Source organism: Hirundo rustica, chromosome 19 (genome assembly GCF_015227805.2).
Source record: "Hirundo rustica isolate bHirRus1 chromosome 19, bHirRus1.pri.v3, whole genome shotgun sequence".
NCBI lineage: Eukaryota > Metazoa > Chordata > Aves > Passeriformes > Hirundinidae > Hirundo > Hirundo rustica.
Genome location: NC_053468.1, coordinates 6,950,995 through 6,978,109, shown reverse-complemented (window position 1 = coordinate 6,978,109; position 27,115 = coordinate 6,950,995). Strand labels below are relative to the sequence as shown.

The 27,115-nt window shown below is 54.6% G+C and overlaps 2 protein-coding genes across 2 annotated transcripts; one reads left to right on the top strand and one right to left on the bottom strand.

Annotated features, from left to right (window-relative positions):
* Positions 1 to 20,715: 20,715 nt before the first annotated feature.
* MIS12 (MIS12 kinetochore complex component) lies at positions 20,716 to 22,411 on the bottom strand. Its single transcript, XM_040082555.1, has one exon. It carries the CDS (start codon positions 22,293 to 22,295, stop codon positions 21,663 to 21,665), a length of 633 nt encoding a protein of 210 aa, XP_039938489.1. The 5' UTR covers positions 22,296 to 22,411; the 3' UTR covers positions 20,716 to 21,662.
* A 347-nt stretch (positions 22,412 to 22,758) lies between these two features.
* Positions 22,759 to 27,013, top strand: DERL2 (derlin 2). Its single transcript, XM_040082827.1, has 7 exons — positions 22,759 to 22,870; positions 23,233 to 23,298; positions 23,563 to 23,636; positions 24,064 to 24,157; positions 24,600 to 24,795; positions 25,322 to 25,412; positions 26,126 to 27,013. The coding sequence occupies exons 1-7, from the start codon at positions 22,778 to 22,780 to the stop codon at positions 26,229 to 26,231; spliced, it is 720 nt and encodes a 239-aa protein (XP_039938761.1). The 5' UTR covers positions 22,759 to 22,777; the 3' UTR covers positions 26,232 to 27,013.
* The last annotated feature ends 102 nt before the right edge of the window (positions 27,014 to 27,115 follow it).

Here is a 27,115-nt window from a genome sequence, read left to right as displayed (position 1 = left end):
ACTGTGCTAGGGTTCCTTTCTTCCCAATAGCTGGCACATGCTGGGTTTGAATTCAAGATGGGAATGCTGTGGATCAAACGGGGCTGGTTTGCTTTCTGCTGAGCAGGGCTTGCCTTGCCCTCTTCCAGGACTTTGCAGGGTCCCTCGGTACAACGAATGTTTTCTGCTGGGAAGGGACAGATGAGTGTTGAAGACAGGATCAAAGAAGGCATGAAACACCTGGACCGTGTCTCTGTCCCTGCTTTTGAGGTGCCCATCCGCATCCTGGAAGGGGACGATGTTATTTCTACAATATTTTTTTCCTTTAATGTATTTTAAAATGATCTTTTTATTGTGCCCCACAATTCTGGCCACCTTCATCTCCAGTTGAGCTTTCACTGCACCAGATTTCTCTCGACAGTGGGAAGAAGCATGTCGGTATTCTTCTCCTGACCTCGACTCCACTGGGCACACAGCTTACTTTTCCATTCTCTTTCCCAGAAAAGATGCCACTTCAGGCAAGCCAGCTTTCTGCCTTGCCTGCCTGCTTTCTGTCATTTCCTAACTGCCTGCTCTTGTGCCCTTAGGAGGTGATGTTTCAAAAGTGACCAGCACGGATGAACCCCAGCACCTGCAAAAGCATTTGCCCTAGGGACTGTGTTACCAGTTCCCTGAGCAGCCTGAAATCTGCTCTCCTCATGCCCCGAACTGAGGTTTTGCTGGCCCTTTTCCTCTTGTCAGAGGTTTGAAACTCATTTTATTTGTGGTCGACACCCCAGGGGCAAAGCCAGCGCAAGGGGACATGAGTGGGGTGAGTGTGAGAGGATCACCTCTGCCCCTCCCGTCCCACACCAGGGAGCAAGGATCTTCCTGGGATGGATCCAGGAGGATATCCAGGACCATCCTTGCCTGGGACGGGTAGCAAGGCAATCCAGGCGCGACCAGTGTCCAGCTCTGTGTCCTGGGACGCCCTGTGCTGTGTTCCCCACAGCCCCGATTTTCAGGAAGGAGGCACAGGAACCTCCTGGGCATTGATGGGTTTGTCTTGCAGGAATTCGCTGTGGAGCTTGTTTCTCTTTCGTTCCTCTTTCTGAACTCGTGTAAATATGGCATGAAGCTGGAAGGGGCAGGGTGGGGTGATGGAACACACACATGCGGGGAACTTTGAGGGGTTCTGTGTCTCTGGCACCCTGCTTTCCTCCTCTCCCTTTCGTGTAGGTGTGGGCCGGGATGGAGCATCTTTCCCAGGGGGTCACAGTGCCCTGGATCCCTGGCCTGAATGGAGGGGCAACGCTGGGCATCTCTGCCCTGCCCCACGCAGCCGGGATGTCCCACAGAGCTCCTCCAAAGCACTGCTCTTGGGCCGCCAGGGGCTTAATTAATGAGGTATTAACGAGGGCCTAAGGGAGGGCGTTAATTGAGGAGGGGAGGGCGGGGCGCCGCCCCGGGCCGAGGGGGCGTGGCCAGAGCTGTGGGGGAAAAAGGGCGGGAAAAGGCTCGGGGCTGCTGAGGGGAAACGTCGGGAAGGAGGGGACCGAGGGATATTGCTGGGGAAAAGGGAGACACAAGAGCTCTTGGGGGCCTGAAACCGCTAAGGGTGGCTGCGGAAAGCTGAACACAATCTCCCCTGCATGCCCCAGCCCCTTACACAGGGGAAGCCCTGGCTGAAATCCAGGAAAAACAGTGCTGTGGATGCAAGGGATCAGAACCAGGGTCCGTGTGGGGAGTGTCCCTCACGGGAGGAACCTGAATGGAACCGAGCAGGGCTGGGGCAGGAGGGTCAGACGGAGCAGAGAAGGGGCACCCTCTGTCCATGCCACGGCCCAGGGCAGCCCTATCCTGGCAAGAGCACGGGGAGAGGATCCTAGAGCTGCTGCACGTTGGCGCTGCCCTGGCTCAGCCCGGAACCCCCTCATTGCCCAGGGGCAGCTTGGGGGCAGTGGGGAGTGGGAGAGGGAAAGCAGCGGAACACAAGGATCTCTCCTACACGCACATGGACTCTGACTGCCGTGTTCATGGGCTGTGCCAAATGGCTGCTCTGTTGGGAACAGAACCAGAAACGACACCAACATCCCACCATACTGCTCCAGAAAAAGAAAAATCCCGAACATGAATTGCAAGGGGGATAATTGAATATCTGCTCAGCATATGGTAGTCTGTTTCCTGAATCCAGTCATGAGTTTTGTTTAGGTCTTCTCCCTTGGGACCAGGTAAACAGGGAGTGGGCTTAAACCCTTCCGCACTTTGTAATTCTCCATCCACCCATTCCATGAGAGGCTCTTTTAGCCGACAAAGCCTTAACCTGATGTGAGGCTGTAAGGATTACCATTGCGTCCTCAGTTACCATTAAATCTGTGGCTGCACAATTTTGCAAACAATGGGGCCACCTCTGTCCTAGAGGTGTAACATTTTAGAAAACAGGCCATCAGTCTTCAAGTACCAGCCCACCAGCCCGTGGTGTTCTTGCACTAGAACTCCTTTGGCATGCTCCTGTTCAGTATCCACATAAAAATCAAATTCTTTCTCCCTGTCTGCAAGGGCTATGGCAGGATCCTCTGTGGCTCTGTGGTCACTCACACTTCCAGCGTCCTTCTGTCCTGCAGATGGCCCTGATCCCTTCCCCATGGCTCTTTCTGTCAGCTCTGCTCTGTGCTGCCAACCCCGTCCCCTGGTTCCTGGGGGCCCCTTTGATGTCTCTGGTTTATAACCCAAATCATCCACTGTGACCCCCCAAGACAACGTGGTGCAGAGTCATCTGCTGGATCCCTGTCACCTGTATCTTAGGGGCCCTCGGTGTCTTGTCCTGGGTTCCCCCTCTAGTTATCCCAGGGCGGGACCGTAGGAACAATACCGCCTTGTTTTCCCTGCCCTGGAAGCTGGGGATGGGATACAAGAGCCCTCCGACTTTGTGGTACTGTCTGCCACTCCCAGGGACACACAGAGATACCCAGGGATGTGCTGGAATGGCGCTTTCTTGCTCCATGGAGGCTCCCAGCATCCTTCAGCAGTGTGAGATGACAAGGAAGTTCCTGGCTGCCTGATTGATTACCCTGCTGTCTGCCCCGTTTGATCCACAGCAAGGCCCTCTTGAATTCAAACCCAGCATGTGCCAGCTATTGGGAAGAAAGGAACCCTAGCACAGTCAAGACCAGAGCAGTGGGAGCAGCGTGAGCGCGCTTTGGAAAATCCTGATTTATTTAGAACATAGGCTCCACAGAAGTTAACAAAAACTAACAAAAGACTTTTTTGCCAACAAAAAACTGTTCCATCCCTCGACAGCCATTTCAGGAGACTTCCCCAGGGACACAGGAACTTCAAGTCTGTCTCTGGAGGGTCTTCTTAGGAACAGAGAAGTCCTTGTTTGAAGTTGGTACGGCTGCAGCACCCTGGGAGCCGTGGGCATGACACTGGTGGCAGCAGCACTGTTCCTGAGGTGCCACCACTTGCTCCAGGGAATGCTTCATTGAGAGAGGGTGAGCTCCACTTTTTATTTCCAGGCTTTTTTTGGCCATGTCCATCTTCTGCAGATCCCTGAGGCGGGCGTGGCCGTGACGGCACAAAGGGGCAGAGTGCTGGTGTGAGGCAGGGCCGTGATGTCACACAGCTGTCCTGGTCACTGCGCTGTGACATCACCGCGCCAGGCCTATATAAGCCGGGCCCGGCCCCGCAGCTGCCAGTGCAGTCGCGATGGGACGTGCCGTAGCCATGGGTGACGGAGGCGTCCTGATGACTGCGCTTGTCCTCCTGCTGGCCGCTGTGGCAGTCTGCTGGGCCCTTGGCCACTGGCCACCACGGCGGCGGCAGGCAGGAACAACAAAGAGACGTAAGCGCTCCGGGGTCCGGCCCAGAGGCTCACGGAGGAACCGAGGAGCCCCTGCGGCTCCCAGGTGCTCCAGGCCTCGGGCCACCCCTCGCAAGCGGCCAGGTGATCCCACAAGCCCCCTGCACAGGTCCTGCAGCTGCGGCCCCTGCGTAGCAGTGGCCCAAGAGATGCAGGAACTGATCATCTTGCTCTGGGCTGGCAATGGGACATCTGTGCCGCTCTACACTGGGATGTGGCAGGCGTTGTGGAAACAACTGGAGAAGCTGGGGAAGCGAGGCCACCTGCCCTGCTGTGGCTCGCCCAGCCGCTCCCGAAGCCTCCATCCCTTCAAGAGGCTGCTCCCAGCAAGATTCTACACCCCTGGGAGAGCCTCAACTCTTGCAAGGATGGCACAGCAGAAGAGACCTGCCATCCATGCAGGAGGATCAGGCTGTCAGAGAACGTCCACCCTGCCAGGAGCCTCGGCTATCTCTGACAGCCTCCATCCCCCAGAGAGGCTCAGTGAGACCTGTCAGCCTGCAGAAGGTGCAGAGCCCATGGACAGGTCTCGCAGCTCCCTTGGACCCATGGACACCAACAACACGGGCGCAACCCTGACCACTGACGTAGCCGGGGAAAGCCCGCAAGTCCACGTGGGAGCCCAGCCTGAGCCAGGGGAGCCATGTCAGGAGCAGGTGGCGGAGCAGCAAGCGTTCCTGAGCCAGGAGTTGCCGGCCCACAGCTCCCAGGACGCTGTGCCGGCTGTGCCAGCTGGCCACAGCCCGTGCGTGGAGGTGGAGACGAGCCTTGAGAGACCAAGGAGGTTCCTCCATCTCCAGGAAGCTGCTCCCAGACGGCCACCATCTAGCAGGACAGCCTTTGTAGTGGCAGGTGAGCTCTTGTCAGGAGCTGTCTGAGGCTCCCCTGGGGCTCTTGAGGGGCATTCCCAGGCCAGAGCAGGCCAGGGCCTCTGAGAGCAGCCTAGTCCCTGGCTATTTTCAGTGCCTCTGATGCCAGGGCTTCAGAAAAGCGCTCTCTGGTTTGCAGCTGCTCCTGGCACCCCCCTGTGCGAAGCCTCGGGCTGTAGCCCCGGCCGAGCACACCAACAGAGTGCAGCCCACGAGGCCGGGGACAGCGACGGTGCCGCCCTGCCCCGCTGCAGCGCGGCTCCTGCAGCCGCCTCTGCGCGCTGCCCTGCCCCAGCTGTGCCGCTCGCCAGCCCCAGCGCTGCGAGGCGGCGGCCGCTGCCCGGCGCGCAGCAGGAAACAGGTGAGAGCAAGGTGGCCCGCGGTGGCTCGGCCCGCTCCACTCGGGGCACTCGGGGGCTTGGTGGGCGCAAGGCTGATGGCTGGGTCTCGGCCGCAGGGCAAAAGAAGGAGCTGCAGGAGCTGTACCAGCTGGGCCCGCAGCTGGGGAGCGGTGGCTTCGGCACCGTTTTCTCGGGGACCCGCCTGTCGGACGGGAGCCCGGTAAGTGGCCGGGACTGCCCGGCACAGGAGAAGGGTCAGGGGCGGCGCGGGGCGGGGCAGGGCTTGAGCTGAGCCCCCCTGTCTCCATGGCTTGCAGGTGGCCGTGAAGCGCGTGCCCCGGGAGAGCGTCCTGCAGTGGCACAAGCTGGTGAGTGAGCGGGGCCAGCGGGACAGAGCGGGCCGTGGCGGGCAGGGATGAGCCCGGGCCCGAGGGTGGGGAATGGCGGCGGCAGCAGCGGGCGTGAGCTCAGCGTGCGAGGCCGAGCGTGGCGGACGCGGGCATGCCAAACAGCGGTGGTGGGGGGTCCGGGCAGGGGGACACCTGCCAAGCATCCCCTGGGCGGGCGGGAAGAATGGCAAGCCCCAGGGAGGCTGCCCAAAGGGCATCCCAGGCAGGGGCCAGCGCAGGCACAGGGCAGCATCTGGCCTGCTGGAGGCATTGTCTCCTCCTCACAGCCCGACGGCACCCGTGTTCCCCTGGAGATTGTGCTGATGCAGAAGGTGGGCTCTGGTTGCCAAAACATCATCCAGCTCCTGGACTGGTTCGAGCTGCCTGACAGCTTCGTGCTGGTGCTGGAGCGCCCAGAGCAGTCGCAGGATCTCCTGGAGCTCCTGCTGGAGCAGGAGTTCCTGCCCGAGGAGTCTGCGCGCTGGCTTTTCTGCCAGGTGCTGGACGCCGTGCAGCACTGCACCGCCTGCGGCGTCCTGCACCGGGACATCAAGCCAGAAAACCTCCTCGTGAACCCGGAGACTGGTGACCTGAAGCTCATTGACTTCGGTTGCGGCACCTTCCTCCAGGAGCAGGCCTTTACAACATTTGCGGGTGAGCCCACAGCCCCGGCCCTGCTCCCGGTGCCAGGCACTGCACGGCCCCGTTCCCTCCTGGGCCCTGGGCTGCGGCGTTCAGCCGGCTGGCGGCTGCCCTGTGGCACGGGGCAGATGCTGTGCCCCGGGAGCCGCCTGCCGGCCCTGCCGACACAGGGGCGCTGCAAAAGCCAGGCCCCGGCCCCTGGGCTCGGCAGACCCGCAAGGGCTTGGGCCGCTCCGCTGGCCTTCTCTGCCTTGCAGAACAGTGCCTTGGCTTTGGCCACTTGTCTGGGGGATGCAGGGCGGCCTGGGGGGAAGTTGTGGCCGCCGGTGCAGCCCCTGCCTGTGCCAGGAGGCTGGTGCCAGGCTCTGAGAGCCAGCAGCCTGCACCTGGACAGCGCCGCCTGTGTCCCCTAGGAACACACTTGTACTGCCCACCCGAGTGGATCTGCCTTGGTGGCTACCACGGCCATGCGGCGACCATCTGGTCCCTGGGTGTGCTGCTGTATGTCATGGTCTGCGGGGAGATGCCCTTCCAGTCGGACCGTGACATCGTGTCGGGGCAGCTCATCTTCAGGCTGCAGGTCTCTCCAGGTTGGTATCAGGCCTCAAGAAGGCAGGGCTTGGCACATGGCACGGCGCAGCCCAGCACGGCCCTCACGCAGCTGTGCCCGAGGTCAATGTGGCCTCCAGGGCCAGCTGCAGGAGGTGGCCCGTGACGGGCTCGGTGTGGCACACTTGGCTGAAGGAGGTGGCGCTTGTCCTGCCGTGCCGCTCTCCCGCAAAGGGCGGCTCTGAGCGCAGGCAGCGTGGCCCGGCTTCTGCAGGCGCCGGGAGCAGCCGGGCAGGAGCCTTCTGCAAGTGACCGGCGCTTTCTGCCTTCTCTCCCCAGAGTGCCAACACCTGATCCGCTGGTGTTTGTCCCTGCACCCCGAGGACCGGCCAGTGCTGGAGCAGATCTTGTGCCACCCTTGGGTGTGGGGCGGGGGGCTTTGATGCCTTTGGCGGAGCCTCTGCAGCCCCCACTTACCGAGACCCACGCAGGACTGAGGGTCCGAAAAATAAAACAACCTCCAACCCATTCCGGGCTGTCAAGTCTGCTCCCTGTTAGAAACTTCAGCTTAAGAAACCTCTTAGGAACAGGGCTAATCAGAGTGTTCCCTTCAGCCTTTGCCAAGCTTTTGATGCCTTTCCTCCACATCGGTAGAGTGGTCTGTCAGAGTGCAGACAGAGGAAGCCTTTAGCGCAAGAGTGCCTCCTCTCTCAGAGCCATGGGTGACAGCACGACCTGCTCATCCCTGGGGATTCAAATGGCCCAGAAAAGCCTGAAAGCAGAGATGTGAGCCCAGCCCACAGCAGTACAGCAATGGGTGAAGGGTGTGTCCCAGGTGTGAATATCCTGGCGCTGCCAATTGGCAGTCCATGGCTGTAAGGAAAGTGCAGCTTTGCCACAGGAGAAGACCCCTGGTGTGGTGCTGGACAAGGTCTTCCCGCAGTAAAGGCAGGTGTTCCCATGTCCGGCTCACTCTCTGCAGCGGGCAGTGGAGGAGCAGGAAGAGGAAGATCTCCACAGGTGGGACACTACTGTGATGGCCAACAGCTGACCTGGAGGTCTCACAATAAGAATTTATCCCCACTTTATAGCTGAAAAGCAACTGATGATATAAGTAGCTTGATTATATAAGTTAAGCAGTATGGACTGCTGAAGAGCAGGCCTAGACCACTGGGGACAAGGGCAGCTGTTGCTTTGTCTGACCGGATGGCAGCTGGTTCAGCCGGTGGGGATTGAGCTCGCCGACCTTCGGGTCTGTATAAGAAAGAGAGCGCTCAGTCCAAGTCGGCTGTTGTGCATGAGCCCTGGTGAGTTGTGTCACATTCCTGCCTCCAAAATCAATGCGACGGCACACTCGTGGTGAGAGTCTCCATCGCTCCCCATGCCTGCGTGAAAGCTGCCGCACCGGAGACGGAGGAAGCCTGCTCCCTCAGAGCCACAGCTGTGTGCAGAAGCTGCTCGTCCCTGCGGATGCAGATGGCCAGGAGATGCCTGGAAGTAAGAAGGGGAGCCCCGCCCTCTCCAAGAAGATGTTCCCAGAGGCAAGCGTCCCAGCAGCAAGTGTCCTGGAGCCATTAGTTTTCAGCCTAGAGGTATCACAAGGCCGTGGCTCTTTCAATGGGGAACACCCTGTGCTTGTCAGCAGAGATGATCCAGATGAAAGCAAGGAGGTTCCACCATCTCCTGGAAGCTCCCCCGAGATAACCTCTGACTACCAGGAATGTGTCTACAGAGCAAGATCAGATCTTCTTAGGAGCATCGGTGTTAAATTCATTTGGATTTTCTTGGAAAACTGTCTGAGTGTTCCCTCTGTTCTGGATTGGCCTGGGATTCCTTTCTTCTGGAAACTCTCACAGTGCTGTGCTTTAATGTAGGAGGGGAATGCTGTGGATCACAGGTGGAGAGTTCAGTTTTTGCTAAGCAGGGCTTGGCCCCCTCAAGGACTCTGCAGGGTCCTAGAAGCCATTCCATGTCTCAGGCTCTGCCATTGAGACATGAGACAAGAGCCTGGAGGGAGCATGTCCAGGACAGTTGACCTGGACTGGACAGAGGGATATTCCACACCACAGGATGTCCTGCTGAGTCTAACAACTGGGGAAGCTGGTCAGGAGAGCTTCCCGGTGAGAATCGACTGGGCATCAGACAGAGGGTGCTGGGCGCTTGTGTTGGGCATTACTGCTCTGTCCTGCGCTTTGCTCCTCTGGCTCATTTCTCCTCTTGCTCTACTTCTTCCTCCTTCTTGTTTGTCTTCACCTTCCTGGTTTTTTCCCCACTTTCTGCACCTTTGAAGTCTTATTCTCAGTCTTCCTTCTTATTTATCTTTTTTCTTTAAATATTTTTTCCAATTTTCATCCTTAACAGTTTTAATTTCTCTTTCTTCCTTTTTTTTGTTTTTGTTTTTGTTTATGTTTTTGTTTTAAATTTTTTTTCCTTTTATTTTTTCTTTTTCTGGAGCAGTAAAGTGGGATGTTGGGGTCATTTCTGGTTCTGTTCCCAACAGAGCAGCCATTTGGCACAGCCCATGAACACGGCAGTCAGAGTCCATGTGCGTGTAGGAGAGATCCTTGTGTTCCGCTGCTTTCCCTCTCCCACTCCCCACTGCCCCCAAGCTGCCCCTGGGCAATGAGGGGGTTCCGGGCTGAGCCAGGGCAGCGCCAACGTGCAGCAGCTCTAGGATCCTCTCCCCGTGCTCTTGCCAGGATAGGGCTGCCCTGGGCCGTGGCATGGACAGAGGGTGCCCCTTCTCTGCTCCGTCTGACCCTCCTGCCCCAGCCCTGCTCGGTTCCATTCAGGTTCCTCCCGTGAGGGACACTCCCCACACGGACCCTGGTTCTGATCCCTTGCATCCACAGCACTGTTTTTTCCTGGATTTCAGCCAGGGCTTCCCCTGTGTAAGGGGCTGGGGCATGCAGGGGAGATTGTGTTCAGCTTTCCGCAGCCACCCTTAGCGGTTTCAGGCCCCCAAGAGCTCTTGTGTCTCCCTTTTCCCCAGCAATATCCCTCGGTCCCCTCCTTCCCGACGTTTCCCCTCAGCAGCCCCGAGCCTTTTCCCGCCCTTTTTCCCCCACAGCTCTGGCCACGCCCCCTCGGCCCGGGGCGGCGCCCCGCCCTCCCCTCCTCAATTAACGCCCTCCCTTAGGCCCTCGTTAATACCTCATTAATTAAGCCCCTGGCGGCCCAAGAGCAGTGCTTTGGAGGAGCTCTGTGGGACACCCCGGCTGCGTGGGGCAGGGCAGAGATGCCCAGCGTTGCCCCTCCATTCAGGCCAGGGATCCAGGGCACTGTGACCCCCTGGGAAAGATGCTCCATCCCGGCCCACACCTACACGAAAGGGAGAGGAGGAAAGCAGGGTGCCAGAGACACAGAACCCCTCAAAAGTTCCCCGCATGTGTGTGTTCCATCACCCCACCCTGCCCCTTCCAGCTTCATGCCATATTTACACGAGTTCAGAAAGAGGAACGAAAGAGAAACAAGCTCCACAGCGAATTCCTGCAAGACAAACCCATCAATGCCCAGGAGGTTCCTGTGCCTCCTTCCTGAAAATCGGGGCTGTGGGGAACACAGCACAGGGCGTCCCAGGACACAGAGCTGGACACTGGTCGCGCCTGGATTGCCTTGCTACCCGTCCCAGGCAAGGATGGTCCTGGATATCCTCCTGGATCCATCCCAGGAAGATCCTTGCTCCCTGGTGTGGGACGGGAGGGGCAGAGGTGATCCTCTCACACTCACCCCACTCATGTCCCCTTGCGCTGGCTTTGCCCCTGGGGTGTCGACCACAAATAAAATGAGTTTCAAACCTCTGACAAGAGGAAAAGGGCCAGCAAAACCTCAGTTCGGGGCATGAGGAGAGCAGATTTCAGGCTGCTCAGGGAACTGGTAAACACAGTCCCTAGGGCAAATGCTTTTGCAGGTGCTGGGGTTCATCCGTGCTGGTCACTTTTGAAACATCACCTCCTAAGGGCACAAGAGCAGGCGGTTAGGAAATGACAGAAAGCAGGCAGGCAAGGCAGAAGGCTGGCTTGCCTGAAGTGGCATCTTTTCTGGGAAAGAGAATGGAAAAGTAAGCTGTGTGCCCAGTGGAGTCGAGGTCAGGAGAAGAATACCGACATGCTTCTTCCCACTGTCGAGAGAAATCTGGTGCAGTGAAAGCTCAACTGGAGATGAAGGTGGCCAGAATTGTGGGGCACAATAAAAAGATCATTTTAAAATACATTAAAGGAAAAAAATATTGTAGAAATAACATCGTCCCCTTCCAGGATGCGGATGGGCACCTCAAAAGCAGGGACAGAGACACGGTCCAGGTGTTTCATGCCTTCTTTGATCCTGTCTTCAACACTCATCTGTCCCTTCCCAGCAGAAAACATTCGTTGTACCGAGGGACCCTGCAAAGTCCTGGAAGAGGGCAAGGCAAGCCCTGCTCAGCAGAAAGCAAACCAGCCCCGTTTGATCCACAGCATTCCCATCTTGAATTCAAACCCAGCATGTGCCAGCTATTGGGAAGAAAGGAACCCTAGCACAGTCAAGACCAGAGCAGTGGGAGCAGCATGAGCGCACTTTGGAAAATCCTGATTTATTTAGAACATAGGCTCCGCAGAAGTTAACAAAAACTAACAAAAGACTTTTTTGCCAACAAAAAACTCTTCCATCCCTCGACAGCCATTTCAGGAGACTTCCCCAGGGACACAGGAACTTCAAGTCTGTCTCTGGAGGGTCTTCTTAGGAACAGAGAAGTCCTTGTTTGAAGTTGGTACGGCTGCAGCACCCTGGGAGCCGTGGGCATGACGCTGGTGGCAGCAGCACTGTTCCTGAGGTGCCACCACTTGCTCCAGGGAATGATTCATTGAGAGAGGGTGAGCTCCACTTTTTATTTCCAGGCTTTTTTTGGCCATGTCCATCTTCTGCGGATCCCTGAGGCGGGCGTGGCCATGACGGCACAAAGGGGCAGAGCGCTGGTGTGAGGCAGGGCCGTGATGTCACACAGCTGTCCTGGTCACAACGCTGTGACATCACCGCGCCAGGCCTATATAAGCCGGGCCCGGCCCCGCAGCTGCCAGTGCAGTCGCGATGGGACGTGCCGTAGCCATGGGTGACGGAGGCGTCCTGATGACTGCGCTTGTCCTGCTGCTGGCCGCTGTGGCAGTCTGCTGGGCCCTTGGCCACTGGCCACCACGGCGGCGGCAGGCAGGAACAACAAAGAGACGTAAGCGCTCCGGGGTCCGGCCCAGAGGCTCACGGAGGAACCGAGGAGCCCCTGCGGCTCCCAGGTGCTCCAGGCCTCGGGCCACCCCTCGCAAGCGGCCAGGTGATCCCGCAAGCCCCCTGCACAGGTCCTGCAGCTGCGGCCCCTGCGTGGCAGTGGCCCAAGAGCTGCAGGAACTGATCATCTTGCTCTGGGCTGGCAATGGGACATCTGTGCCGCTCTACACTGGGATGTGGCAGGCGTTGTGGAAACAACTGGAGAAGCTGGGGAAGCGAGGCCACCTGCCCTGCTGTGGCTCGCCCAGCTGCTCCCGAAGCCTCCATCCCTTCAAGAGGCTGCTCCCAGCAAGATTCTACACCCCTGGGAGAGCCTCAACTCTTGCAAGGATGGCACAGCAGAAGAGACCCGCCATCCATGCAGGAGGATCAGGCTGTCAGAGAATGTCCACCCTGCCAGGAGCCTCGGCTATCTCTGACAGCCTCCATCCCCCAGAGAGGCTCAGTGAGACCTGTCGGCCTGCAGAAGGTGCAGAGCCCATGGACAGGTCTCGCAGCTCCCTTGGACCCATGGACACCAACAACACGGGCGCAACCCTGACCACTGACGTGGCGGGGGAAAGCCCGCAAGTCCACGTGGGAGCCCAGCCCGAGCCAGGGGAGCCATGTCAGGAGCAGGTGGCGGAGCAGCAAGCGTCCCTGAGCCAGGAGTTGCCGGCCCACAGCTCCCAGGACGCTGTGCCGGCTGTGCCAGCTGGCCACAGCCCGTGCGTGGAGGTGGAGACGAGCCTTGAGAGACCAAGGAGGTTCCTCCATCTCCAGGAAGCTGCTCCCAGACGGCCACCATCTAGCAGGACAGCCTTTGTAGTGGCAGGTGAGCTCTTGTCAGGAGCTGTCTGAGGCTCCCCTGGGGCTCTTGAGGGGCATTCCCAGGCCAGAGCAGGCCAGGGCCTCTGAGAGCAGCCTAGTCCCTGGCTATTTTCAGTGCCTCTGATGCCAGGGCTTCAGAAAAGCGCTCTCTGGTTTGCAGCTGCTCCTGGCACCCCCCTGTGCGAAGCCTCGGGCTGTAGCCCCGGCCGAGCACACCAGCAGAGTGCAGCCCACGAGGCCGGGGACAGCGACGGTGCCGCCCTGCCCCGCTGCAGCGCGGCTCCTGCAGCCGCCTCTGCGCGCTGCCCTGCCCCAGCTGTGCCGCTCGCCAGCCCCAGCGCTGCGAGGCGGCGGCCGCTGCCCGGCGCGCAGCAGGAAGCAGGTGAGAGCGAGGTGGCCCGCGGTGGCTCGGCCCGCTCCACTCGGGGCACTCGGGGGCTTGGTGGGCGCAAGGCTGATGGCTGGGTCTTGGCCGCAGGGCAAAAGAAGGAGCAGCAGGAGCTGTACCTGCTGGGCCCGCAGCTGGGGAGCGGTGGCTTCGGCACCGTTTTCTCGGGGACCCGCCTGTCGGACGGGAGCCCGGTAAGTGGCCGGGACTGCCCGGCACAGGAGAAGGGTCAGGGGCGGCGCGGGGCGGGGCAGGGCTTGAGCTGAGCCCCCCTGTCTCCATGGCTTGCAGGTGGCCGTGAAGCGCGTGCCCCGGGAGAGCGTCCTGCAGTGGCACAAGCTGGTGAGTGAGCGGGGCCAGCGGGACAGAGCGGGCCGTGGCGGGCAGGGATGAGCCCGGGCCCGAGGGCGGGGAATGGCGGCGGCAGCGGGCGTGAGCTCAGCGTGCGAGGCCGAGCGTGGCGGGCGCGGGCATGCCAAACAGCGGTGGTGGGGGGTCCGGGCAGGGGGGCACTGCCCAAGCATCCCCTGGGCGGGCGGGAAGAATGCCAAGCCCCAGGGAAGCTGCCCAAAGGGCATCCCAGGCAGGGGCCAGCGCAGGCACAGGGCAGCATCTGGCCTGCTGGAGGCATTGTCTCCTCCTCACAGCCCGACGGCACCCGTGTTCCCCTGGAGATTGTGCTGATGCAGAAGGTGGGCTCTGGTTGCCAGAACATCATCCAGCTCCTGGACTGGTTCGAGCTGCCTGACAGCTTCGTGCTGGTGCTGGAGCGCCCGGAGCAGTCGCAGGATCTCCTGGAGCTCCTGCTGGAGCAGGAGTTCCTGCCCGAGGAGTCTGCGCGCTGGCTTTTCTGCCAGGTGTTGGACGCCGTGCAGCACTGCACCGCCTGCGGCGTCCTGCACCGGGACATCAAGCCAGAAAACCTCCTCGTGAACCCGGAGACTGGTGACCTGAAGCTCATCGACTTCGGTTGCGGCACCTTCCTCCAGGAGCAGGCCTTTACAACATTTGCGGGTGAGCCCACAGCCCGGGCCCTGCTCCCGGTGCCAGGCACTGCACGGCCCCGTTCCCTCCTGGGCCGTGGGCTGCGGCGTTCAGCCGGCTGGCGGCTGCCCTGTGGCACGGGGCAGATGCTGTGCCCCGGGAGCCGCCTGCCGGCCCTGCTGACACAGGGGCGCTGCAAAAGCCAGGCCCCGGCCCCTGGGCTCGGCAGACCCGCAAGGGCTTGGGCCGCTCCGCTGGCCTTCTCTGCCTTGCAGAACGGCGCCTTGGCTTTGGCCACTTGTCTGGGGGATGCAGGGCGGCCTGGGGGGAAGTTGTGGCCGCCGGTGCAGCCCCTGCCTGTGCCAGGAGGCTGGCGCCAGGCTCTGGGAGCCAGCAGCCTGCGCCTGGACAGCGCCGCCTGTGTCCCCTAGGAACACACTTGTACTGCCCACCCGAGTGGATCTGCCTTGGCTGCTACCACGGCCAGGCGGCAACCATCTGGTCCCTGGGTGTGCTGCTGTATGTCATGGTCTGCGGGGAGATGCCCTTCCAGTCGGACCGTGACATCGTGTCGGGGCAGCTCGTCTTCAGGCTGCAGGTCTCTCCAGGTTGGTATCTGGCCTCAAGAAGGCAGGCCTTGGCACATGGCACGGCGCAGCCCAGCACGGCCCTCACGCAGCTGTGCCCGAGGTCAATGTGGCCTCCAGGGCCGGCTGCAGGAGGTGGCCCGTGACGGGCTCGGTGTGGCACGCTTGGCTGAAGGAGGTGGCGCTTGTCCTGCCGTGCCGCTCTCCCGCAAAGGGCGGCTCTGAGCGCAGGCAGCGTGGCGCGGCTTCTGCAGGCGCCGGGAGCAGCCGGGCAGGAGCCTTCTGCAAGTGACCGGCGCTTTCTGCCTTCTCTCCCCAGAGTGCCAACATCTGATCCACTGGTGTTTGTCCCTGCACCCCGAGGACCGGCCAGTGCTGGAGCAGATCTTGTGCCACCCTTGGGTGTGGGGCGGGCGGCTTTGATGCCTTTGGCGGAGCCTCTGCAGCCCCCACTTACCGAGACCCACGCAGGACTGAGGGTCCGAAAAATAAAACAACCTCCAACCCATTCCGGGCTGTCAAGTCTGCTCCCTGTTAGAAACTTCAGCTTAAGAAACCTCTTAGGAACAGGGCTAATCAGAGTGTTCCCTTCAGCCTTTGCCAAGCTTTTGATACCTTTCCTCCACATCGGTAGAGTGGTCTGTCAGAGTGCAGACAGAGGAAGCCTTTAGCGCAAGAGTGCCTCCTCTCTCAGAGCCATGGGTGACAGCACGACCTGCTCATCTCTGGGGATTCAAATGGCCCAGAAAAGCCTGAAAGCAGAGATGTGAGCCCAGCCCACAGCAGTACAGCAATGGGTGAAGGGTGTGTCCCAGGTGTGAATATCCTGGCGCTGCCAATTGGCAGTCCATGGCTGTAAGGAAAGTGCAGCTTTGCCACAGGAGAAGACCCCTGGTGTGGTGCTGGACAAGGTCTCTTCCCGCAGTAAAGGCAGGTGTTCCCATGTCCGGCTCACTCTCTGCAGCGGGCAGTGGAGGAGCAGGAAGAGGAAGATCTCCACAGTTGGGATACTTATGGCAAGATTCTCCATCGCTCCCAATGCCTGTGTGAAAGCTGCTGCACGGGAGACAGAGGAAGCCTGCTCCCTCTGAGCCTCGGCTGTGTGCAGAAGTTGCTCATCCCTGAGGATGCAGATGGCCTGGAGATGCCTGGAAATACAAAGGGGACCAGGCCCTCTCCTAGAAGATATTCCCAGAAGCAGTGTCCCAGCAGCATGTGTCCTGGAGCTGCCAGTTCCCTGTCCATGGCTCCATGGATTCTGTGTCCAAAGGTAAGAACGAACACTGACCACCTCCGTCCCTCTCCCAAAAGGGGAGGAGGATGGACACCCCTGAGCCACCCAAAAGGGGAGAGCAGATAATGGTTCCCTGGTCCTCCATAGAACAGATAAGGATGGAGACCACTTGCACCCCCATAGGGAAGAGCAGAATGGAGACCTCCCCTGAGCCCCCTCAGAAGGGAGCAGCACAGAGAGCCTATGTTTTTACTTTTAATTCCTTTTTTCTTTTAAATTTTTTTTGTAGTAGTAATAATAAATCAGGGTGTTTATGGAGGTCTCTGGCTCTGTTCCCAAGAGGGCAGCCTTTGGGTGCAGCCCTTCAGCGTGGCATCAGAGTCCATGTGTCACCAAAACTGCAGGAAAAACAGAAACTCTCCAACAACATCTTTTAAGTGTCAGAGAAGCAGGCATCTCTTTATTTTGGCCAGGATGTGCAATAGAATTATTTCATCCATACATGCCTGGCATGTGCAGTGAAAATCACTCTGACCCCCATGATTCTTTACCAGACTTTTCTCATATTTCTCCATAAAAACCCCAGAGAAATTCTCCTTCATTGCTTCTGTATTATACAGTGCGTTGGATATGATCTCTTCCTTGTGAGGGTGGTGTGGCCCTGGCAAAAGTGTCCCAGAGCAGTTGTGGTTGCCCCATCCCTGGCAGTGTCCAAGGCCAGGTTGGATGGGGCTTGGAGCACCCTGGGGTTGTAGAAGGTGTCCCTGCCCATGGCAGAGGGTGGGACTGGATGAGCTTAAAATCCTTGCCAACCCAAACCATTCTGGGACTCTGTGTTCTGCTCAAACACACAATGGGGCCCAATAGCTGCCTATGCCAAACCTACCTGTTAATTGATGGATAAATAAATTCCTGGCAACCACTACCACAAAAGGAAGGAAAACAGCTCCAAAAGAGGGACTGGCAGAGGCTGAGGTTGGAAATGGGGACATCAAGGATTCCTTACTGCACAAGCACTCTTCCTGGATTAATGCTGTTGCCCATTTCAGATGTATTCATACCCCAGCATTTTGTCAGGGAGTAAATAAAATACTGAGAGCAGATAATTGCTGGTTCTCTGGGAATGCAGTGTCCTGGTGAAGTCATGTCACTGTCACTATGGCACATCCAGGGCTGACATGGTCAGTGACGTGTCCCAGGCCAGTAAATGCCCCTGGAGCTCATGCTCATTTAGGATCTTGCTGAGGATTCAATTTGGGGGTGGATCCATCCAGGTAAATGGCTTAAAAACTGCTCCCCCTAATTTTCTTGTAAGCGAGCTATGTATCAAAATGGATTTCTAGAGCAGTAAATTATAATTTAGTGCTTATTATAATATTCATTAAGACCTGCTGTCTGCTGTAGTGTTATACCAAATACTAATTATTAGAAATTAAGGTGACAGGAGGGAATAATATTCTGAATTGTGTAAGTGGGAGTAATAACAGCCTAGGAAGGATAAGCAGACAAAGCAGCAGGACAATTTCCTTTCTGTAGGGAAATCAGTATTAATGGAATCCCCAGTAGCACAGCACTGGGAGGCGTGGTTGCCCAGGAAGGGGGTGTGGGCAGAGGACAAAATTAATCAGATCTACAAAAACACCAAGTAGAGGGGTCAAAGCTGTGGAGCCATTAGATTCAAAGCGTTCAGTTTTGGAGCATCATCACCTGGCAGATCCATCCAGTGGATTGACCTCCAAAGGCTCCATCTTGTCTTGATGTTATTTTCCTAGTTTTTTTGTTTGGTTTATTTATTTATTTATTTATTTATTTATTTATTTATTTATTTATTACTCTTCAAGCTGAAATTAAATTCCTGCAATGATTTTGTCACAGCCTAGTCTAGTAAAAAGTGTCTCTGCTCCTGGCAGGGAATAGATGATCTTTAAGGTCCCTTCCAATCCGAAACCAGCTGCAACAGGGGTGAGATGGATACAGGGCAGGATGAGCAGCCAGGGAAGCAGCCAAAGCCATGCAGAGCTGTGTGAGGAACATAATTTTTCCAGTCCCCAGCAAAGGAAAATCACAAACTTCAACCCTTTATTCTTGTCCGTGCTGCTCCACAACAAGCACAGCTGTCTCCAAGGCCTCCCTCCAGCAGAACCTTTTTAATCAAATTCCCGCTCTCCTATGGTTTAATTAGGGGAAAAAAAAAATCTCATATGTGAAAGTGATTCCTTTGTTGCCAGACATTTCCAGGTTTTCCATTTTCTCCTCCTTGAGTAGGAAAAAGTCATTTACCATGTTCTTTTCTAAAGCAATTTCCAGGGACGTCCAGCAAACACAGCCAGGAGCCATCAGCAGCCAAGCCCTGACCAAGTTTCTTTGCTTGAGTAAATCAATGTTTTGCCACTAATGGGAGCTGAATGCCCATTTTCCATGCCCCATTTATTTTATTGCTAGGGCTGGGGTACAGGGGAGGCAGCACCGGGGCAGCTCTCAGGAAATCCCAGTGAGGACTTGGAATGTTCAGTCCCATCCCGTTTTATGGTGTGTGATGTGCAAACACATTACGGAAGAGCTGCTGCACTCATCAGCTGGAATAACTCACAGTGCCTGGCTCTCTCTTGTCCATCTCTATTATTTTTTATTTGGAGTTTCCACAGGGTTGTTTTAATGGTGGCAGATGCTCTTGCTCAGTTTGTGCCAGCAAAACATCCCTGTGGAAGAAATTTTTTTGCCATGACAGCAGTTTTTTTCACTATTAGAATGAAAAAGTATCTTTTTCCCTGCCGTGTTGGTCCCTTCAGTCTTGCTGTGGGATGTGGAGAGGGATGGGAGCCCTGAGCCACCATGGGACAGCAAAGGCAGGAGCTCACGCATCACCACCTAGAGGTGAAGAAATTAAAGCTTGTGGCTGCCACCAGCATTTCCTGTCTGTAATTAATGCTTTTAATGAGGAGGCATATGGTAACCCCCTCCTCTCCCCCGGCATTTTGCCAGGTGTAGGTTTATTAACAGCTGCTAATTACACCATTACTCAGTCTCGAAGTCAAGGAGGGCCTGAACCGTGTGCTCCGATTGCCTGTGAATGCTGCCAAGAATTTCTTAGTTTAAATTTTCTGTTTTCTCCTTATACAGGGAACTGAACCCCTGGGGGTTTGCAGGGCAAACCAGCATCCCTGGGACACAGAGCCAGTGCCCTCCCTGCTTTACCTGACCCCTCTCTATGCACAGGGTCTGCAAATCTGGCTGCATGTCCTCCTCCTCACAGCCAGAGCATGCTTTTATTCCCAGGGATGAGTTTTGCTGGGAGTCTGTTAGTCCCAGGAACTGGCTTCAGGGGCCTGAAGCCATTCTCTAGCTGATGGAGTATCCAGTTGCCAAGACATCCTCAGCCCCATGGATCCTCAGGGCTCCTGGATGTCCCAAACCAGGAAGGCATATCCTGGTAGGAAAACTGGTGGCTTTGTTCCCCTCAGACTTCAGCTCTTCTGCTGTGGTGTTCATTTCACCAAGTGCTTGACAACAAGGCTTTTTCTCCTGAAAAAGGCTCTTGGAAATGTTTTACCAACAGCTGGTTACAGTTTTTACATTGGGTATTATGAAGTACCTCACTCCCAGCCTGGGGCTCTGAATATTCCAGGTCCATGCAAGTACTGGGAGAAGATGAGCATTAAAATCATCCATCTTGAAGTTCTCCTCCTCCTTTCCAAGCCAGTTCCAGGTCCTGCTCCTGCAGCAGCCTGGTGCTACCCCGGTCTTTTCCCTGCCTTGTCACCAATGGGACCTGTGCCATGGCCATTGTCACTTTGGATCTGCCTCTGAGAGTGATGGGAGCCTGGGGAGAGCAGGACAAGGACGGATGGAGAGGCCACTGGGGATGGAGTCAGGGTATATCAAACTGCTCATGGGGGTCTGAATCTCCAGAGAGCCCACAAACACATGGACATGATTTGGAGTTGGGAATGCCTGGCCAATATCAGCTGGATCCAGCTGCTGTGGATGTGGCACTTGAGGACATGGTGAGTGCTGCCCATGGTAGCACTGGGGGAACTGCTGGACTTGATGCTCAAATGGCTTTTCCAGCCCAAAGAATTCCATGGTTCTGTGAGCTGCCACAGCTCCCTGCCCGAGGGCACTGCTTCTGCACTGCTCTCTGGAGCATCAAGATATAATTTATTGTAAAATATTTAATTATAGTGACTGCACTGCCGGGAGCGTATGTGGGAGGATGGCATTTCTGGGAGCAGGAAGGGACAAGGGGTGATCACAGGAGGGGCCGAGGCTGGCATGGGTTAAATCCACATCACGAGGGTGGGATGGTCAATCTCAAATTTAGTTGTGGACACATTTCCCTGGCTGGTGACACAGCAGGACATCAAAATGCCAGGGGTCAGGGAGTGGGTCAGGCACAGCCCAGTACAACCATCGTGCCCAGCATTCCCTTCACCCACCACTCCAGCCGGGATGTGCTGCAGAGAACCCTGGCCTGGCAGTGAAATTGTCTCTCTCTGGCTGGGAGAGGAGAAAGATGTGAAAATAATTCCTTTTTGAAGGAAAATACAGCGTCGGGGTGTATAAACTAGGCAGGGTCCAGCTTTCTGCCAATCCGTGTGTGGTCACTCCGGGCACAGAACATCCAGGCAAAGTGTTTTCCTATTTACTGAGGATGAAACAACTGATTCACCTGAGGAAACACAATAATTCTTGGTGTCCAAGAAAGTTACACTGAGTTGGAAAAACAGACCAACCCGCTGTGGAGCCAAGCCCTGGTCCGGGCTGCTGGTGCCCTCTGCTGCCAAGTGACGCTTTTCACATCTTCTCAATTCAGAGAAGAAAAAATTCCAGACTGGTTCATGTTTTCAATACTTTTTTATTGCAGTCACCTCAAAGTGATTCACAGGGTTAAGGACTTTTAAACCTCTATGCTAGTAAAGTAGAAATTAATATTGATATTTAATGATAGAACTAAACAGGAGATTTAAAAACTACTGTGGAAAGATGCACAGAGTGTCGGGGATTTTGAATTAAGTACAGAGAGGATAAGTTTAATTAAGAGCTTATCAGTATTCATAACACTTTCACAGGAAAAACTGATTAAACATTAATAAAAGGAACTTTGTTCTTTAGTAGAAAAGGGACACTGAACAACAACAACAAAACCCAAACAAATACATTTATAAAGCAACATAAGGTGAAGTAGGACAAAGGGATGAAATTACTCATTTCCTCCAGTGGCTTCTGCTCTGTGGAGCAGTAGCTCTGTGCTGAGAGAAACACAAGCACAGGTGCAGTGGTGAGGAACCCTGAGATTCCATAAACTGGGCTGAAATTTGGTTTGATGCCAGCAGATCTCATCAGAACCTCGTCAACAGCATCCTTCTCCCTGCACTTCCTCCTTGTTGGCTTTCCAAACACACTGAAAGGCACTGTGGCCATGGCCAGTGTCCCCAAGTCCTCACTGAAGCCCTGCACCGGCCTCAGGCTGGAAACTACCTACATATTCCTACAAGTCTTAACGAGGCTTTGTTTTTATAATCCTTAAAATGGGCAAATGCTACACTCTGTTCACAGGTAACATTCAGTGTTATCAAATCCCGGTTATGCAACCCAAAACTTATGAAGTTAACAATCTGAGTTACATTTTACAGGCTTCTCTCCCCTTCCTGCCTTAGGGGGCTGCAAACTGGCACAATTCAACAGCTTTTAGACCAAATCCTGGCAGGATGAGCAGAGAAAGGGAAAGATATGCCTCCGTAATTTTAAGTAAGCTCTCTCTATATGACATCTGTTGCCTTTTCATAATTTCCATCACATTAACTGATCATGCTGCTTCATTTTTTGGCTCTTCTTTTCAATATCTTTCAGCACATCCTGCAGTTTCTTAGAGTTCTGTGTCAGGAGGGCAAAACTTTCCTTGAAGTTGCCGGCCCCATGCTCCCTGCAGATGCTCTCAAGCCCATCAAAGCACTGCAAAATCTTCTCCAGCTCGGCCTTGACGACCTTCTGCTCCTCCAGCTCTGCTCGCAGTGTCTGCTCTGCAGCCACCTCTGCCCTGCACTGCTGCTGCAGCTGCTGCAGCTCGTCCTGCAGCGCCTGGAATTCCTCCTTGCTGTAGGGATACTGCTCATGCACCCTGTCCTCGGGCAGCAGCACGTTCTTCGGGATGTTCAGCACCAGCTGGAGCAGCACTTCTTCCATTTTAGCGAAGAGTCTATCGAAGTGCTCCTTCATGAAGAGCAGGAATTTCTCGGTGCATTTCCGGATCTGGGAAGGGCTGACTTTGCAGCCGGGAATGCCGTCCAGCTTCTTCAGCATCACGCCCTCCACCACCAGCATCATTTCGAAGAGGTAGTCCTGGAAGGCGATGTAGACGCGCAGCATGCACGTCTGGGGCGTGAACCCGAAGAACTGCGTCTCGTAGGCCATGGGATCCACCGACATGGCGGCGGGGGGCCGGGGCGGCGGCGCCGCGAGGGGAAGGTGGGTGTCGCAGGGCTTTACCCGAGGCTGCGGGGCCGCTGGTCCCGCTCGCGTTCGCGGGCTGAGCCCGGAGCCGCTGCCCGAGGGCTGTTCCGAGAGCCGGAGGCGCCGCCGTCGCTTTCCCGCCTCGCTAGAGCGCCGCCTCAGGGCACGCCCGCTTGCGGCCAATCAGCGCCCGCCAGGGCACGCTCACCGCCCAATCACCGAGGGCTCCGGCTAGAACGCGGACGCGCGCTGGCCACTCGGCCAATGACAGCGCGGGGTGGTGGGCGGGCAGTGCAGCTCCACCAATGGGAGGGCGGAGCGGCGGCGACGAGCTCATCGGTCAGCCAATGAGAGAGCAGAGTGAGGGGAGGGTGCTGCGGCTCAGCCAATGGGAGCCCGGATCGTCGGGCGGGCGCGGAGGCGGGCCGGGAGGGGCGGGGCGGAGCGGGGCCGCCAAGATGGCGTACCAGACGTTCCGGCAGGAGTACCTGCAGGTGCCGCCCGTGACCCGGGCCTACACCACCGCCTGCGTCCTCACCACCGCCGCCGTGGTTAGTGCGCGGCCGCGGGAGGGAGGTCGTGACGGGAATTGGGAGCGGGGTGGGCGCGGGGTAGCCGTGGAAGGGGAGCCCTAAGGCACCGCCCCCGCTTAGAGCCGGGTCTGGAGCCCCGAGGGCCCCCTGAGCGAGGGGATTCCCGAAACAGGCCCCGTGCAAAGCACTAATAAATAATAACAGCGCCAGAGAGTTGTTGTGTTGAGGCCCCCACTTGCCAGAAAACTCACGGTGCTGATTGTGGACTTGCTGGGCCCTTTTTGGCACAAGAACGGGTTGCTGTTTGGGGCGTGAATTTTATTTTATTTTGGGTTTTTTTTAAAGTACTGATCCTTTCAAAATGTTCTCTTCTTTTTCAGCAATTAGAACTTATCACACCCTTCCAGCTGTATTTCAACCCTGAGTTAATATTTAAGCACTTTCAAGTAAGTGTTTTGAAGCACGGGAGGTTTTTAAACTGTGGTGTAGAGTTTTTCAAGAGCTTGTCTTCTCAAAACAGTGTACTTTTTGTATTAGAAATACACTTTTTAAAAGCTACTGTAGCCAGAGTGCAGACCACTGTACCATAAAATAGGTCTTAGTTTCATTTTCTGTAAAAGAGATTTCAGCTTCATTGTTACTTGCTTATCTGTTTAGAAAATAAAAATAAGCTGTCATGTTTAAAGTCCTTGTATTTGTCTTATTTCCAGATATGGAGGTTAATCACAAACTACTTGTTCTTTGGACCAGTTGGCTTTAATTTTTTATTTAACATGATCTTTTTGTATCCTTCACCAAGTTGCGTTGGTTCCCTTGGCAAGCAGAGCTCCAGAGTGCGGGAGTGTTGCTGTACCTGCACACAGGAAAGGTTGAGTTCCTGGGAATTCAGCAATGCCAACTTCACTGGTGTCATGAGTGGGCTTCAAGGGGGTCTCCTTCTTAAGTGGTCAAGAATTTTGCCAGTTCCTTTTTTGATGATAAGAATTTGTACAAGCCTGATCCTTCAGGTTGGTGCTGACATGGTGCAGGAGAAAATTCCAGGTAACTTTTTTATCTCCTGAGTCACCCTCTCTGCTGAAGTATCCAGAAAGAGCCAAGTGACGCAGTAAATTGATAAAACACTTTTAAGCTGATGTAGAATTGAATAATTTTCTGCTTGGATCTGTCTCTAAACTCCTTTGCAATGGAATTTTCCTGACCTGTGGTCTCAGATACCGGTACTGCCGCATGCTTGAGGAAGGCTCTTTCCGGGGTCGGACAGCAGATTTTGTATTTATGTTCCTTTTTGGAGGACTTTTAATGACTGTATCCTTTCTGTTTTAATTCCAAGCTCCTTTAGTAAAGCTAAAGATGTGTGAATGAGATGGGAAACAGTGTTGTTACTGTTACCTTAATATAGTTTGTTGCACAAGGAGTACCGATATTTGTTAGGGTAGTTTTGAATGTTTTGGGATTGTTGCTGGGTTTTCAGGGTTTTTGTCTGCTTGATCGTGGAAATGAGGTTATGAGGGGACTGTTCACGTTGATCATGCTCAGGTTGTGTGTGAAGAATTAAATTATGCTTTAATGAGATTATTCGTGCTGCAGGTACCCTGAATCGTGCTGCAGCTGTTGGATTTGCTGGACAGTAGTTCGATGTACATCCACCGGGGAAAGTGGAGTTACCAGCTGTGTGGAAAACATGGGATTACAAATTAAGCTGTGAGATTCCTGACCTCACAAGTGTTTCCTTAACGAGCCATGCCAGCTTTTTGGGCTGTTTGTGAACTTGGTGTTCCTGGGCCAGGCATTCACCATCATGCTGGTATACGTCTGGAGCCGCAGGAATCCCTACGTCCGCATGAACTTCTTCGGTCTCCTCATCTTCCAAGCCCCATTTCTACCCTGGGTATTGATGGGCTTTTCACTGCTTTTGGGGAACTCCATCATTGTGGATCTCCTGGGTGAGCAATGGCAACAATCACAAGGATCTGTTCCTCCTCATGAAACAAAAAAATGGGGACAAATCCAAGGGATAAATGCCCTAATGCGTGGTGTTAGTTCTTCTGATATATTTATACCAGGCTCTTCTGGTTTCTAACTATTGTAGCACATTTTATGATGTGATAAGGATGGAAAGAGCTTCTGATGATTTGGCTTTTTATTGCTTGGAATCAGCCCTGTTGCATCTGACCATAGCATCAGTCTACTCAAATAAAATAGTTTATATTACTATTTTATCAACTCTAATAGAGCCAAACCATCAATATTTTTAATAATGACACGACGTTTTCCCAATATTAATGTCTTGTAGTGTAAGTTTTTTATCTGCTGTTAGCTTTCTTCCTTAGGTTTTGTATTTCTGTATCATCGTTTTTTCTATGAAAGAACCAATGTGTTGTTTTTCTGAAAACTCTAGTGTAAAGCATTTGAGAGTTGTAAAGGAGGACTATTGAAAAAATCACTTTTTGGCTTTTGTTTCTATACCAGGCATTGCTGTTGGGCATATATATTTTTTCTTAGAGGATGTCTTTCCCAATCAGCCTGGTGGTGGGAGGCTCCTGAGAACACCGTCTGTCCTGTGAGTATTGGTGTCTGCTTTGGAAGAGACATGGAAAAAGTGCTTCTTTGGAAAACTGTTTGCAATTCAGTCACATCAGCTTCTGGTGGATTGGGCAGAGACAGAACTGGGAGCATGTCTGTTCTTGCTTTTTATTGAACTCATGATGCCAAACAAGGAACTGACATTTGTTTAAGTGGGAACCAAGTTGACTGGGAGAAGAGCTAAAGGATTTTACCTTTGCTTTCTCTGATAGCACTTGTCAGGCTTTGCTGACAGCTTTTTTTGGTGGCACCAAAGCTGTATCCCCTGCAACAGTGGCTGCGGTATTACATATAAGATATATAATGTTTTTTTTTCTTCTGTAAATCATCCTCACATCACAATTTTGGGGAAGAAAATCCTTCAGTGTTTATTGTATTGAGTAGTGGTGCTACCACTCAATTCCCTCTTGTGTGGATGCTCTATTCCCCTGTGGTGCTCTCCCAGAACATCTCTGATGGTTGTTTTTCACAGAATCGTAGACTATCCTGAAGATGCCTGGCATAGAATATTTATGTCATAAATAGCAGAAGATTAAACTCATCAGTCTTGATTTAGGATCTCCTATGGACAGCATAAATCCCTCTGCCTGGGCAAGCTGTTCTTGAGGGAGGACGCTGTTCCACGTGCAGCATTTGATCTGTCCTGACCTTACTGTGTTTCAAGGGCTAACCATCCTTTGTGTTTTCCAGGAAAGCAATATTTGACACGCCGGAGGATGACCCGAATTACAACCCCTTGCCAGAGGAGCGGCCGGGGGGCTTTGCGTGGGGAGAGGGGCAGCGCCTCGGGGGATAATCAGGGCCTGTGCCAGGAGCCAGCCACCCCCTGGGAGAGACTGGCCTGGGTCCAGTCCCACGCGAGGACTCTCCTTCTCCAGCACAGAGAGGACTCTCTGACAGCTCTATGGTTTGGAATACAAGCACTTTATGAAATGGCAGCCTCACCCAAGGCACTCCCAGCACCTTTCCCAATCAGGGAATTCGTTGTGTTGGACATAATCTAAATCCAGTGGAGCCAAAAATTTAAAACTGGAAACTGTTTCCTGGTAACTGCAGTTAACAAGGCCACACAAGTACTTGTTAAAAGTGATTTCTAAAGCATTTTTTCCAAGTCATTTGATACATGAAACTCTATGGGAAACTTTACAGGGGACAAACCCAACTTTTTGGGTTTTAACTCTTTTTTTTTTATTCTTGGATAAAACATCTACAAGATGATTGAAAGGCTAAGTCACTATTTCGATGGCAAAAGGTTTTTTAATCTGAGGTGCTGCTGTCTCCAGTCATCTTTGAATTGCAGGGAACACAACATGCAGCATAATGCAGCTCTTCACTCTACCAGTTGGGTTTTTGGAATGTTCTGCAGGCCGAGGCTATATTTTGGGGTTTTTTTCTCCTCCATGTTCAGGTGCCCTGTTTTCAGACTGGTGGTTAAATAGGTGTGCCTGCAAAATCCACCCCCATGTGCCCTCTGCTGTTATTGAATGACCTGCAGCACTAGAGAAGGAAACTTGTCTGGAGTCAGGACTCAAATGATGATGAGTTGAATAAAATGTCTTGTGGATTCTTTTTGGTTAATCCTCTGTATAATGCTGTATTCTTGAGGCAGGAGGTGGAAAAGCAGGGGCTGGAAAAAGCAAGTCCTTGAGGAGACAGATAACTGAAGCTTTTCCCACAAGT

Excerpts from the sequence above, each read along its gene's own strand:
- DERL2 (XM_040082827.1), top strand. The coding sequence starts at position 22,778 with ATGGCGTACCAGACGTTCCGGCAGGAGTACCTGCAGGTGCCGCCCGTG. Across the intron at positions 22,871-23,232 it reads TCCTCACCACCGCCGCCGTG|CAATTAGAACTTATCACACC; the intron begins GTTAGTGCGCGG and ends CTTCTTTTTCAG. Across the intron at positions 23,637-24,063 it reads TTATTTAACATGATCTTTTT|ATACCGGTACTGCCGCATGC; the intron begins GTATCCTTCACC and ends CTGTGGTCTCAG.
- MIS12 (XM_040082555.1), bottom strand. The coding sequence starts at position 22,295 with ATGTCGGTGGATCCCATGGCCTACGAGACGCAGTTCTTCGGGTTCACG.